Source organism: Muntiacus reevesi, chromosome 3 (genome assembly GCF_963930625.1).
Source record: "Muntiacus reevesi chromosome 3, mMunRee1.1, whole genome shotgun sequence".
Classification (NCBI taxonomy): Eukaryota; Metazoa; Chordata; class Mammalia; order Artiodactyla; family Cervidae; genus Muntiacus; species Muntiacus reevesi.
The window spans coordinates 36,607,969-36,620,906 of NC_089251.1; the positions used below are offsets into that span (position 1 = coordinate 36,607,969).

Below are 12,938 nucleotides of genomic sequence, written 5' to 3' on the forward strand. Positions count from 1 at the left end.
CCCGCCAGGCTTCTCTGTCCATGGGATTCTGCAGGCAAGAATACTGGAGTGGATTGCCATTCCTTTCTCCAGAGGAACTTCCTGACCCAGGGATCAAACCCTGTTCTTCTGCACTGCAGGCAGATTCTTTACCACTTGAGCTAGGGAAGTCTGACTACTCCTATTTATCAGTTCTTTTTTTTTAACTTCTTTATTGAGGTAAATGTAAAATTACACTACCACTCAGTAATTCTAATTCTTGGTTTCTACCCAAGAGAAATGAAGACAGTTGTCTACACAAAGACTTGCATGTTAATGTGCTCGACAGTATTGTTCATGATAACCCTGAAGTGGAAGCGATCCAAGTATGTATAAGGTGATCAACAGATAAACAAAATGATGTAGCCATACAGTGGCATGCCATTCAGCAGTGTAAAGGAATGAAGTACTGATACGTGCTACAATGTGGTAGAACCTTGAAAACATTATGTTGAGTGAAAGAAGTCAGACATAAAAGGCCACATATTGTATGATTCCATCTATATGGAGTGTCCAGAAAAGGTAAATCTATAGAGACGGAAAAAAGGTTAGTGATTACCTAAAGGTGGGCATGGTGATTGACTCCAGAAGGCAAGAGGGCTCTTTTATGGGGTGATAGAAGTATTCTAAAACTTAATTATTATGATGGATACCCAACTCTATAAACAATAAATATTATTGAATTTTACACTTAAAATGGGTGAATGTTATGGTATATAAAATATACCTCAATAAAGAAGTTTAAAAAAACACTGATAAATAGGACAAATAATCATTTCTAGATTAAATGTTTACTATTTTCTGGATTCTGGGTTTTGTGTCATGTAGCCCATCTTCAATCTGATATCCTTAAAAAATATTTTAAGAAAAAATTCCCTACTCCTTTTGTTCTAGTGTATTGATGGTTCCGTTTTTTTTGGTGTTTGAATGTTTTATCTGCTTGGAATGTATTTGAGTACAGAAACTGAGATAGGATGAATAAGACAATAATAACATTTTAATTCAGACTTCTTTTTCCCAATAAAATTTTATTCTGTACCCAATAAATTAAGAAAACTAGAAGCAATGTTCAGAATCTTTTCTACTGAAATACTTGCACCTATATACTAAAGTCAGTGTTTAAGATGTTAATTGCAACATTGTCTAGAACTAAAATTCATTGGTAGAGATGATTCACTGTGGTACAATATTAAGAATGCAAACTTGAGGACATTGAGTATAATGTAACTCAGTTTTTCTAAAACCAAAATCCCACATGTGTACATATATGTATTTATTAATTCATAAACACAGAAAATAGTCTGATGGATATATGCCAGCCTGTTAACTGTATTTACTCTTGAAAAGTGAGGACTTGTGGGGTGGAGGGGCAAGTGGGGGTAGTGGTAGTGAAAGTAGGACATAAAAGGGTCATTAGCTCTTTAGTCTGCTTTTGCAAGATCATAGACTTAAATGATTTATTTACAAAATAAACTATAATTGGCAAATAGTTCCTCCCTTAATGAGCAAAGTAGTTCTATTTTTTCACTTTAATGATAACATGAAATCATCATCATCAGTGTAATTTTAAAATTGATTTATATATAAAGCAATCTGAAGCTCAGAATTTAAAAGATTTGGTCATACAGATAATCAGCTTTGTAACAACATTATTGTAACAACAATAACCACATCTGACTGATTGAGAATACCTACCAAAAAAATGTATTGACCTCAGAAGGAAATGCTGTGTAAACAGGCTAATGTGTCTAGGTGTTTTTAAAGGGGTGACTTTGCCCCCCAAGAGGACATTTAGCAATGCCTGGAGACATTTTTGTTTTTTATAACTTGGGGAGGGCACGGTGACTGCCACTGGCATCTAGTGGTGGAGACCAGGGACGCTACTAAACATCCTAAGACACACAGGATAGCCCCCCATAATAGTTGTTGTTGTTGCTCAGTTGTGTCCGACACTCTGTGACCCCCATGAACTGTAACATGCCAGGCTTCCCTGTCCTTCATTATCGTCCGGCATTTGCTCAAACCCATGTCGATCGAGTCAGTGATGCCACCCAACCATCTCATCCTTTGTCGTTCCCTTCTCCTCCTGCTCTCAGTCTTTCCCAGCATCGGGGTCTTTTCCAGTGAATCAGCTCTTCACATCAGGTGGCCAAAGCATTGGAGCATTAGCTTCAGCATCAGTCCTTCCAATGAGTATTCAGGGTTGATTTCCTTTAGGATTGACTGATTTGATCTCCTTGCTGTCCAAGGGTCTCTCAAGAGTCTTCTCCAGCATCACAGTTTGAAAGCATCAATTCTTAGGCACTCAGCTTTCTTTCTGGTCCAATTCTTACATCTGTACATGATGAAAAGACTATAGTTTTGACTATATGGACCTTTGTCAGCAAAGTAATGTCTCTACTTTTCAGTATACTGTCTAGGTTGGTCATAGCTTTTCTTCTGAGGAGCAAGTGTCTTTTAATTTCATGGCTTCACTCACCATCTGCAGTGATTTTGGAGCCCACGAAAATAAAAGTCTGTCACTATTTCCATTGTTTCCCCATCTATTTGCCATCAAGTGATGGGACCAGATGCCATGATCTTTGTTTTTTGAATGTTGAGTTTTAAGCTAGCTTTTTCACTCTCCTCTATCACTTTCATAAAGAGGCTCTTTAGTTCCTCTTTGCTTTCTGCCATAATGGTGGTGTCATCTGTGTATCAGAGGTCATTGATATTTTTCCCGGCAGTCTTGATTCCAGCTTGTGCTTCATTCAGCCTGTCATTTCACATGATGTACTCTCCATATAAGTTAAATAAGCAGAGGACAACCTTGACGTACTCCTTTCCCAATTTTGAACCAATCTGTTGTTCCATGTCCAGTTCTAACTGTTGCTGCTTGACCTGCACACAGGTTTCTCAGATGCAGATAAAGTGGTCTGGTATTCCCATCTCGTTGAGAATTTCCCACAGTTTGTTGTGATCCAGACAGTCAAAGACTTTATGGTGGTCAATGAAGCAAAAGTAGATGTTTTTCTGGAATTCCCATGCTTTTTCTATGATCCAGCAGATGTTCGCTCTTTGATCTCTGGTTCCTCTGCCTTTTCTAAACCCAGCCTGTATATCTGAAAGTTCTCCATTCACGTACTGTTGAAGCCTAGCTTGAAGGATTTTGAGTATTACCTTGCTAGCATGTGAAATGAATGCAACTGTGCAGTAGTTTGAACATTCTTTGGCTTTGCCCTTCTTTGGGACTGGAATGAAAACTGACCTTTTCCAGTCTTGTGGCCACTGCTGAGTTTTCCAAATTTGCTGGCATATCGAGTACAGCACTATAGCAACATCATTTTTTAGGTTTTGAAATACCTCAACTGGAATTCTATCACTTTCACTAGCTTTGTTCTTAGCAATACTTCCTAAGGCCCACTTGATTTCACACTCTAGGATGTCTGGCTCTAGGTGAGTAATCACACCATTGTGGTTGTCCAGGTCATTAAGACCTTTTTTGTATAGTTCTGTGTATTCTTGCTGCCTCTTCTTAATATCTACTGCTTCTGTTAGGTCCATACTGTTTCTGTCCTTTATTGTGCCCATCTTTGCATGAAATGTTCCCTTTTTCTTGAAGAGATCTCTAGTCTTTCCCATTCTATTATTTTCCTCTATTTCTATGCATTGTTCACTTAAGGTGACTTTCTTATTTCTCTTTGGTAGTCTTTGGAACTCTGCATTCAGATGGATGTATCTTTCCTTTTCTTCTTTGCCTTTTGCTTCTCTTCTTTTCTCAGCTATTTGAAAGGCCTCTTCAGACAACCACTTTGCATTTTTGCATTTCTTTTTCTTGGGGATGGTTTTGGTTACCACTTCCTGTGCAGTGTTACCTCCATCCATAATTCTTCAGACACTCAGTCAGATCTAATTCCTTGAATCTATTTGTCACTTCCACTGTATGATCATAAGGGATTTGATTTAGGTCATGCCTGAATGGCCTAGTGGTCTTCCCTCCTTCCTTCAATTTAAGTCTGAATTTTGCAATAAGGAGTTCATGATATGAGCCACAGTCAGCTCCTGGTCTTGTTTTTGCTGACTGTATAAAGCTTCTCCATCTTTGGCCACAAAGAATATAATCAGTCTGATTTCGGTATTGACCATCTGGTGATGTCCATATGTAGAGTTGTCTTTTGTGTTGTTGGAAGAGGGTGTTTGCCATGACCAGTGCATTCTCTCAGGAAAACTCTGTTAGCCTTTGCCCTGCTTCATGTGCACTCCAAAACCAAACTTGCCTGTTACTCCAGGTATCTCTTGACTTCCTACTTTTGCATTACATTCCCCTATTATGAAAAGGACATCTTTTTTTGGTGTTAGTTCTAGAAGATCTTGTAGGTGTTCATAGAACTGGCCAACTCCAGCTTCTTTGGCATGAGTGGTTGGGGCATAGACTTAGATTACTGTGATATTGAATGGTTTGCCTTGAAACAAACCAAGATGATTCTGTCGTTTTTGAGACTACACCCAAGTACTGTATTTCGAACTCTTTTGTTGATTATGAGGGCTACTCCATTTCTTCTAAGAGATTCTTGCCCACAATAGTAGATATAATGGTCACCTGAATTCAATTCGCCCATTCCCATCCATTTTAGTTCAGATTCCTAAAATGTCAATATTCCCTCTTGCCATCTCCTGTTTGACCACATCCAATTTACCTTGATTCGCAGACCTAACATTCCAGGTTCCTATGCAATGTTGTTCTTTACAGCATCGGACTTTACTTCCACTACCAGATGCATCTACATCTGGGTGTCGTTTCCACTTCAGGTCAACCTCTTCATTCCTTCTGGAGTTATTTATCTACTCTTCTCCAGTATCACATTAAACCCCTAACTGACCTGGGGACTTCATTTTTCAGCATTACGTCTTTTTGCCTTTTCATACTGCTCATGGGGTTCTCAAAGCAAGAATGCTGAAGTGGTTTGGCATTCTCTTCTCCAGTGGACCATGTTTTGTCAGAACTCTCCAACATTACCCATCTGTCTTGAGTGGCCCTACACAGCATGGCTCATGGTTTCATTAAGTTACACAAAGCTGTGATCCATGTGATCAGTTTGGTTAGTTTTTTGTGATTATGGTTTTCATTCTGTCTGCCTTCTGATGGATGAGGATAAGAGGTTTGTGCAACCTTCCTGATAGGAAGGACTGGCTGTGGGGGAAATAGTCTTGCTCAGGTGAGTAAAGCCATGCTCAGTAAGTGTTTAATCTGATTTTCTGCTGATGGGTGTTCCCTCCCTGTAGTATCCAGCCCTAAATGTCTGTGGTGCCAAAGTGGAGAAACCCTGCTATCAGTCATATTTCACAAAACTTCATTCACTCAGCAGATATTACATGGGGGGGTTAGTTCTTAGCACCACAATGTAGGCATTCCTAGACTTCTTATTTGTACTTTTCAATTTGTTAATTAGTGGAGTAGAGAAGATGTGAAAGGAGAGTCTTTTATCAAGACCGTTCTTTGGGAACTTCCCTGGAGGTCCAGTAGTTAAGAATCCACCTGCTAATGCAGGAGATATGGGTTCGATCCCTGGTCTGGGAAGATTTCACACACTCCGGGGCAAGTAAGCAAGTAAGCCTATGCACAGCGACACTCAGCACACCTGGGTGGTGGGGGAGACTGTTCTTTGGGGTCAGAGAGCAAAAGCAAAGCTCACACCTTACTTCAAAATCATAAGCAGATTTACCTTTTTAAAAAGCATTAAAAATGTTAAACTTTAGTAAATAATATGCATGCTGCTGATACCTGCACCTTACTTTGAAATTCATTGAAATATGACAGGGATTGATAGATGAAGAAAGGGATATGTGATAAACAAATATAGTAAAAGGTTAATTTTATAATCTAGTGGGTGGGTATATGAAGGTTGACTATAAATTCTATTTTTTTATATGTTTGAAAAGTTTCATAATGTTGGGGGGAAATCAGAAACAAAGATTCACATTCTTTTTAGCAGACACTGGGTTAGTGGCAACCACAGTGCTGATTTTGATAGGTGGCCTCAGGCAAGTTACTTAACTTTTTGATTTTCATCTGAAAAGCCATTGTTGTTCGGCTCCAATGGGACACTAATATGGTGAGGTTCAAATGAAATAATGAATGTAAAAGCACGTTGAAAAGCATAAAGTGCTCTGAAAATGCCGTGCATTACTATTAGGAAGGCTGAGTGTTCAACTATTTATATCCCTGGCTCTAGGTGTTTTTGAAAGCTCCCTGTGTAATGACATTAGCACTGTTTTACCTTCTTTTGATTGGAAGTATAAAACAACCATAATAATTTCTATCAAATATTTCTCAAATATTTGTGAAAGACTTTCCTTTTCTAAAAGGAAAGAATCACTCTTTGTGTAACTTTAATAGTTTTTTCCTGTTTTACTTACAGGCTGCCATGGTCTCCACTTAGGGCAGTGGGAATCTTTGACTATGGAACATCGGGCATGAGCTTTGCCATTGGCTGGCCAAGAAGGAGGAGGCAGAATGTCTCCATTGTTACACCACAGAGTTCAAATTTCAGAAGACTTGAGTTAAACAGTGTTTTTTACTCTGCAAATTGTTGCATCTTCACTTGTCCTCTATGATCATCACAAACTAATGAAACACCATTTAGGTCTTATGAATTCAGGTTATATGGTTTTCTGGATACTCTGGCAATTGATACAGGTAAGATTGGTCTGGGTTTTGTGGGGAATGGTGGAAGAGAAAGAACTCATCTTTCCCATTCTCCAGTCGCTCAAGTCAAACATCTGTGCATGTTGAGATCAGGTTAACTAGGGAATTCCTTGGCAGTCCAGTGGTTAGGACTCTGTGCTTTCACTGCCATTGATCCCTTGGTGTGGTCAAAAAAAGATTAGGTTAACTAATCTAGCTTGTTATATAAAACAAGACTGAATCTTGAGAAATATTTCAGTTATTACATTAGGCCTTAAAAAATAGAGAGATGCAAAAGGCAAAGTTTCCTACAGTTTTATTTTATTTGAGGGTTTAAATGGATGTTTTCTTTGAGGGTACAGTTTGAAAATAGTGGATAGCTTCTTTTCATTTTACTTTCTGTACTAGATATTGTAAGTGATTTTAACTGTGTGTGTGTTTGTGCATGTATACTCAGGCTGATGAGCTTATTGTCTTTTCTAGAACCTGTGAAAAATGGAACCAAACTCTCTAAGGACCAAAGTTCCAGCTTTCTTATCTGATTTGGGGAAGGCCACATTGAGGGGGATCAGAAAGTGTCCCCGATGTGGCACATACAATGGAACCCGGGGACTGAGCTGTAAGAACAAGACATGTGGAACCATTTTCCGGTACGGTGCCCGGAAGCAGCCTAGTGTCGAAGCTGTCAAAATCATCACAGGCTCCGATCTGCAAGTCTACTCAGTGCGGCAAAGAGACCGGGGCCCTGATTACCGATGCTTTGTGGAGCTAGGTGTTTCAGAGACAACCATCCAGACGGTGGATGGGACCATCATCACTCAGCTGAGTTCTGGCCGGTGTTATGTCCCCTCATGCCTGAAAGCTGCCACCCAGGGCGTTGTGGAGAACCAGTGCCAGCACATCAAGCTGGCAGTGAACTGCCAGGCAGAGGCCACCCCTCTGACTCTAAAGAGCTCGGTCCTGAATGCCATGCAGGCCTCCCCAGAAACCAAGCAAACCATCTGGCAGTTGGCCACAGAACCCACAGGTCCCCTTGTACAGAGGATTACTAAAAACATTTTGGTGGTGAAATGCAAAGCAAGCCAGAAGCATAGTTTGGGGTATTTACATACATCCTTTGTGCAGAAAATTGGTGCCAAAAGCTTGCCTGAACGCCGTTTCTTCTGCTCCTGCCAGACTCTAAAGTCACACAAGTCGAATGCTTCTAAGGATGAGGCGGTCCTGAGATGCATTCATTTCTTTGCTTGCATCTGTGCCTTTGCCAGTGATGAGACATTGGCTCAGGAATTCTCAGACTTCCTAAACTTTGATTCCAGCGGTAGGTGGTGTGGTTGACACATTTACTCTGTTTTTCTAAAATGGCAATGAAAGAGTCCCACTGATGGCATTTGGAGATTGTCCTAGCAACCTTCAGAAGCAGTTGCTAGATAAATCCAATGAAAAGCATTCCTTCTTTTAATTCCAGTCAGCACACTTGCATGAAGGTTGGTTGGTTGATTGAAATTAATGATCAAGAAACTTGGGCATTTTCATTGAGACAATGAATCAAGCAAAGTTAGCTTTGCTTTGATTTTTTACTTTTCTACAGATGCCCTATGTTAGTGAAAACAAAGAACAAGCAACAAGTACCTTATATTTTGTCTCATTTGCTTGTTACTTATGTTTGAAGATGGGGAAAACTAGGACCTTGCTCAAAAAATCTTTTAAAGTTTCTACATCAAGACTTATGTTGTTTTTAACATTTTCATCTTGTGCTTTTGTTTTCATTTCTGAATGATCTTTAGCTGGCAGCAACTCCCAAATTTTTTGTTTTACGTTTCTCTGTAGAGCCTTTTATCACATTAATGGCCCATAAACAAGAACATATATTTGGGGAGTTCTTTAAAGGAACTGATTTTAAAGCAGACAGTCATGCTATAATTTGTTTTGGGGATTTGGATTTTTTAGAAATTAATTTTTCTCTAGGTTGGGACCCATAGTTGTTCATAGATAGTATTAATAATTCAGAAATTTATTATATTTTAGGTCTAAAGGAGATTATTGTGCCCCAGTTAGGTTGCCATTCAGAATCACCAGTATCAGCTTGTGAGTCTACGGCCTCTAAGCCAAAGAAGAGGAAAAAGGAGGAAGTATCTGGTGAGAAGCTGTTTCGTTTGTTTGTTGGTGGTGTGACCTTTAGATATTATTTTACTGTGTTTTATATGTTTCACTGAATCTCAGCAAATATAAGAGGTAATGTTGTTGTTGTTTTCTGAAAAAACTTTACCCTTATTGATAATTCTTTGTCAAGCTAAGAGTTGGTTCTGTTGGCCAAGTATAAGATCCACTCAAACTCTGCTTGTATTATTGATATGTTTGTTCATCCCTGAATCATTTTCAGACTAGTTTTACACCTTAATCTGCCTTAGGATAGACTTACGAAGTTTTCTTTTTTCTTTTTTTTTTACTTACGAAATTTTCATTGATAGGTGTTTGTTTATTTTTTATTTTTTTTTTTTTTTTACTTATACTGTCATTTTAAATCTTTAATCAGATTCCATTCATCATTATCAGTCATATTACATGCCATGATTAGCTTTCTATAAACAATTTTGCCTTCTGTGTACAAATTGGTATCAATGAAATAAAAAATAAAACCATATACTAGGCAAAGAATTTTATTTATCTTTGTCTCAAACTTTATTCTTAGGCTTCTTCAGCTTCATTAGCTGCAAAGAATGAATTGTATATAAGCAAAAACTGAAAAGAGCTGCAGTGTCCAGGGGCTTAGGCTTAAAAATATTAGAGATCTAGATTTTATCAGATCCATAAACAAAATTTTAAAAAGCAGTCATAATATAAAATAGCAGCTCCCAGTAACTTCTTCAAGATTTATCTTCTTCAGAAGTTAACTCAATTCAGTTTGCTTCATTCTTGGAAGCCTCATCAAAATTCTCCACAAGATCTGGAACTTCATCATCATCCTCCTCTCCAGTGGCAAGTGGTGCTTTTCCATCCACGGATTGTTTGGGCAGAGCTTCAGCCAGTCTCCTTAAACTGGTCAGACTGTCGGCACCAAGCTGGTTTAAGATGCTGGGGAGCATTTCTGTCAGTTGCTTTGTCTCAGCGTGGCCTGTAATGGTGAAAGTGTTTGCTGCCAGAGATGCCTGAACTTTAGGGTTGTTAAAGTGGATCACTGTTCCTTGATTTGTGAACATATTCACCTCTTCAATACCAGAGATATTGTTTACCCCTAACTTCTTTAAAGAGAACTGAAGTTTTTTGTCATCTGCTGTGGCTGTTCTATGAACCACCTTCTTCTTTCTGCGAGCAGTTCCTTTCCCACCAATGCGCACTTGTGCCTGCAGTTTGGCGAGTTTCTCCTGGTTCATGATAGTTTCTTTCATCTTGTTGGAGCGGAAATGGGGCCGCGCGGGGGACTAGGGTTGGCGCTCAGGTGGTCTCGGGCAGACCAGCTGAGGTTAGGCGCACACACGCGGGGACGCAAGATGGCAGCTAGCGATAGGTGTTTGTTTAAAAATTTGTGATAGTGTTTAATTATATTTTCCATGATACTTTAGAAATATATTTTGTTTTCTGCATTTTCAGCAGGTGGCATTAAATGTGTATTTTTTTTTTTTAATTCAAATGTATCAGTGTCAGTTAAGGATTCATATAAATCAATGTGAAAATGCTAAAGTATCATAGTTGATAAGTGTTAGAAAACCTAGACTCTGAATGAAAGGAAAATATTACCTGATCTGCACATGTGGACCAGACTCCAGACTCACTAGTGAAGAGAGAAATGCAAATGTTTTATAAATACAAAATTAAACAAGATACTTTTGGATGCCAAGTTAGCAAAGTTTTTTTTACATGATGAGGCCACAGGCAAATTGGCCTCTTCAGCGTGGCTAATGTAGTGTAATTTGCTTTAATCATTTGTAAAAGTAGTTTGCAGTATTTGTTAAGAACCTTGAAAAATGTTCCTATCCATAGAGGGCATATTGCTGGAGGCAGGTCAAGTGGTTGTGCATAGTTTAGGTGCTGGGAAGTTGGAGAAAGATGGAGAGACAGCAACTTGGTTATTTCTGTGTTTTTGAGAGAGAATTCTGGCAGCAATATAGAGCAGAGATTGTGGTTAAATGTTTACTTATGAGTCTTTCCCAGAAAACTTGAAATTTAAAAAAAAAATTTTTATACCCTGTAACTCAGTAATTCTACTTTTAAATAATCTTTTTTAAAGGAAATAATCCTTGATATAGGAAAAACATTTTGTCCAGAGATGCTCATTGGGTATTTGTTTTAGTAATAAAAAATTAGAAACAACTAAGGTCCAACCACTAGGGATAGTTAAACAAACCACTTGATAGAATGCCAGGCAGCCATTAAAAATGACTGTAAGGAGTTTGTAGAAATGTTAGATCACTCAGGTAGCCAGATAAAGTACAGAATACTCAATTCAATTTGAATTTCATACAAACAGTGAATAATTTTTTTAGTATAAGTACTTCCCATGTAATCTTTGGAACATATTTACAAAAAAAATTATTTGAAATTAAAAAAAATTTTTTTGCTAAATCTGGTAATCCTGGTGTAATCGTTGTTGTTGTTTGACTCTTTGCGACCCCATGGACTGCAGCTTGCCAGGCCTGCTTGTCCATCACCTTCTCTTGGAGTTTCCCCAAGTTCATGTCCATTGAGTCGGTGATGCCATCCAGCCTTCTCATCATCTGTCACCCTCTTCTACTTCTGCCTTCAATCTTTCCCAGCATTAGGGTCTTTTCCGATGAGTCCACTGTTCATGTCAGGTGGCCAAAGTATTAGAACTTCAGCATCTGTCCTTCCAATGAGTATTCAGGATTGATTTCCTTTAGGATGGACTGGTTTGATCTCCTTGTTGTCCAAGGTACTCTCAAGAGTCTTCTCCAGCACCACAGTTTCAAAAGCATCAATTCTTCAGCACTCAGCCTTCTTTCTGGTCGAACTCTCACATCTGCACATGACTACTGGAAAGACCATAGCTTTGACTATGGACCTTTGTCAGCAAAGTGATGTCTTTGCTTTCTAATAAACTGTCTAGGTTTGTCATAGCTTTCCTTCCAAGAAGCAGTCGTCTTCTAATTTCATGGCTGCAGTCACCATCCACAGTCACCATCCACAGTGATTTTGGAGCCCAAGAAGAGGAAATCTGTCACTGCTTCCACCTTTTTCCCTTCTATTTGCCATGAAGTGATGGGACTAGATTCCCTGATCTTCATTTTTTCAATACTGAGTTTTAAGCTGGCTTTTTCACTCTCCTCTTTCACTGTCATCAAGAGGCTCTTTAGTTCCTCTTCACTTTCTGCCATTAGGGTGGTATCATCTGTATATGTGAGGTTGTTAATATTTCTGCCAGCAGTCTTGATTCCAGCTTGCAACTCATCCAGCCCTGCATTTTGCATGATGTGCGTTACATATAAGTTAAATAAACACAGTGACAATATACAACCTTGTTGTACTCCTTTCTCAATTTTGAACCATTCAGTTGTTCCATGTAAGGCTCTAACTGTTGCTCTTGACTCGCATACAGGTTTTTCAGGAGACAGGTAAGGTGGTCTGGTATACCCATCTGTTTAAAGGCTTTCCACAGTTTGTTATCATCTACACAGTCAAAGGCTTTAGTATAGTCAATGAAGCAGAAGATGTTTTTCTAGAATTCCCTTAACTTTCTCTATGATCCAGCGAATGTTGGCAATTTGATCTCTGGTTCCTCTCCCTTGTCTAAACCCAGCTTGTACATCTAGAAGTTCTCGATTGAAGTACTGCTGAAGCCTAGCTTGAAGGATTTTGAGCATAACCTTACTAGCATGGGAAGTAAGTGCAATTGTCTGGTAGCTTGAACATTCTTTAGTACTGCCCTTATTTGGCATTGGGATGAAAATTGACCTTTTCCAGTCCTGTGGCCACTGCTAAGTTTTCCAAATTTGCTGACATATTGAGTGCAGCACTTTAATAGCATCATCTGTCAGAATTTTAAACAGCTGTGCTAAAATTCCATGACCTCCACTAGTTTTATCAGCAGCAGTACTTCCTAAGGCCCACTTGACTGCACACTCTGGGTTGTCTGGCGTGGTTATCTGGGTCAATAAGATCTTTTTTATACAGTTGTTCTGTGTATTCTTGCCATCTTTTCTTGATCTCTTCTGCTTCTATTAGGTCCATACTGTTTCTGTCCTTTGTTGTGCCCATCTTTGCAGGAAATGTTCCTTTGATATCTCCAATTTTCTTGGAGAGA

The 12,938-nt window shown here is 38.9% G+C and overlaps 2 protein-coding genes across 4 annotated transcripts in view; one reads left to right on the plus strand and one right to left on the minus strand.

Moving 5' to 3' along the window:
* The window catches only part of C3H2orf42 (chromosome 3 C2orf42 homolog), a 46,079-nt gene that overhangs the window by 13,219 nt on the left and 19,922 nt on the right, over nt 1-12,938 (plus strand). For all 3 annotated transcript variants that reach the window (XM_065928972.1, XM_065928970.1, XM_065928971.1), the window contains 3 exons: nt 6,417-6,694; nt 7,166-8,000; nt 8,708-8,818. In XM_065928972.1, coding sequence (XP_065785044.1) covers nt 7,178-8,000; nt 8,708-8,818 — 934 coding nt within the window. In that variant the 5' untranslated portion in view covers nt 6,417-6,694; nt 7,166-7,177. The remainder of the gene's footprint in view (nt 1-6,416; nt 6,695-7,165; nt 8,001-8,707; nt 8,819-12,938) is intronic.
* On the minus strand, nt 9,338-10,187 carry LOC136164195 (transcription factor BTF3). Its single transcript, XM_065928979.1, has one exon. The coding sequence runs from the start codon at nt 10,066-10,068 to the stop codon at nt 9,580-9,582; it is 489 nt and encodes a 162-aa protein (XP_065785051.1). The 5' UTR covers nt 10,069-10,187; the 3' UTR covers nt 9,338-9,579.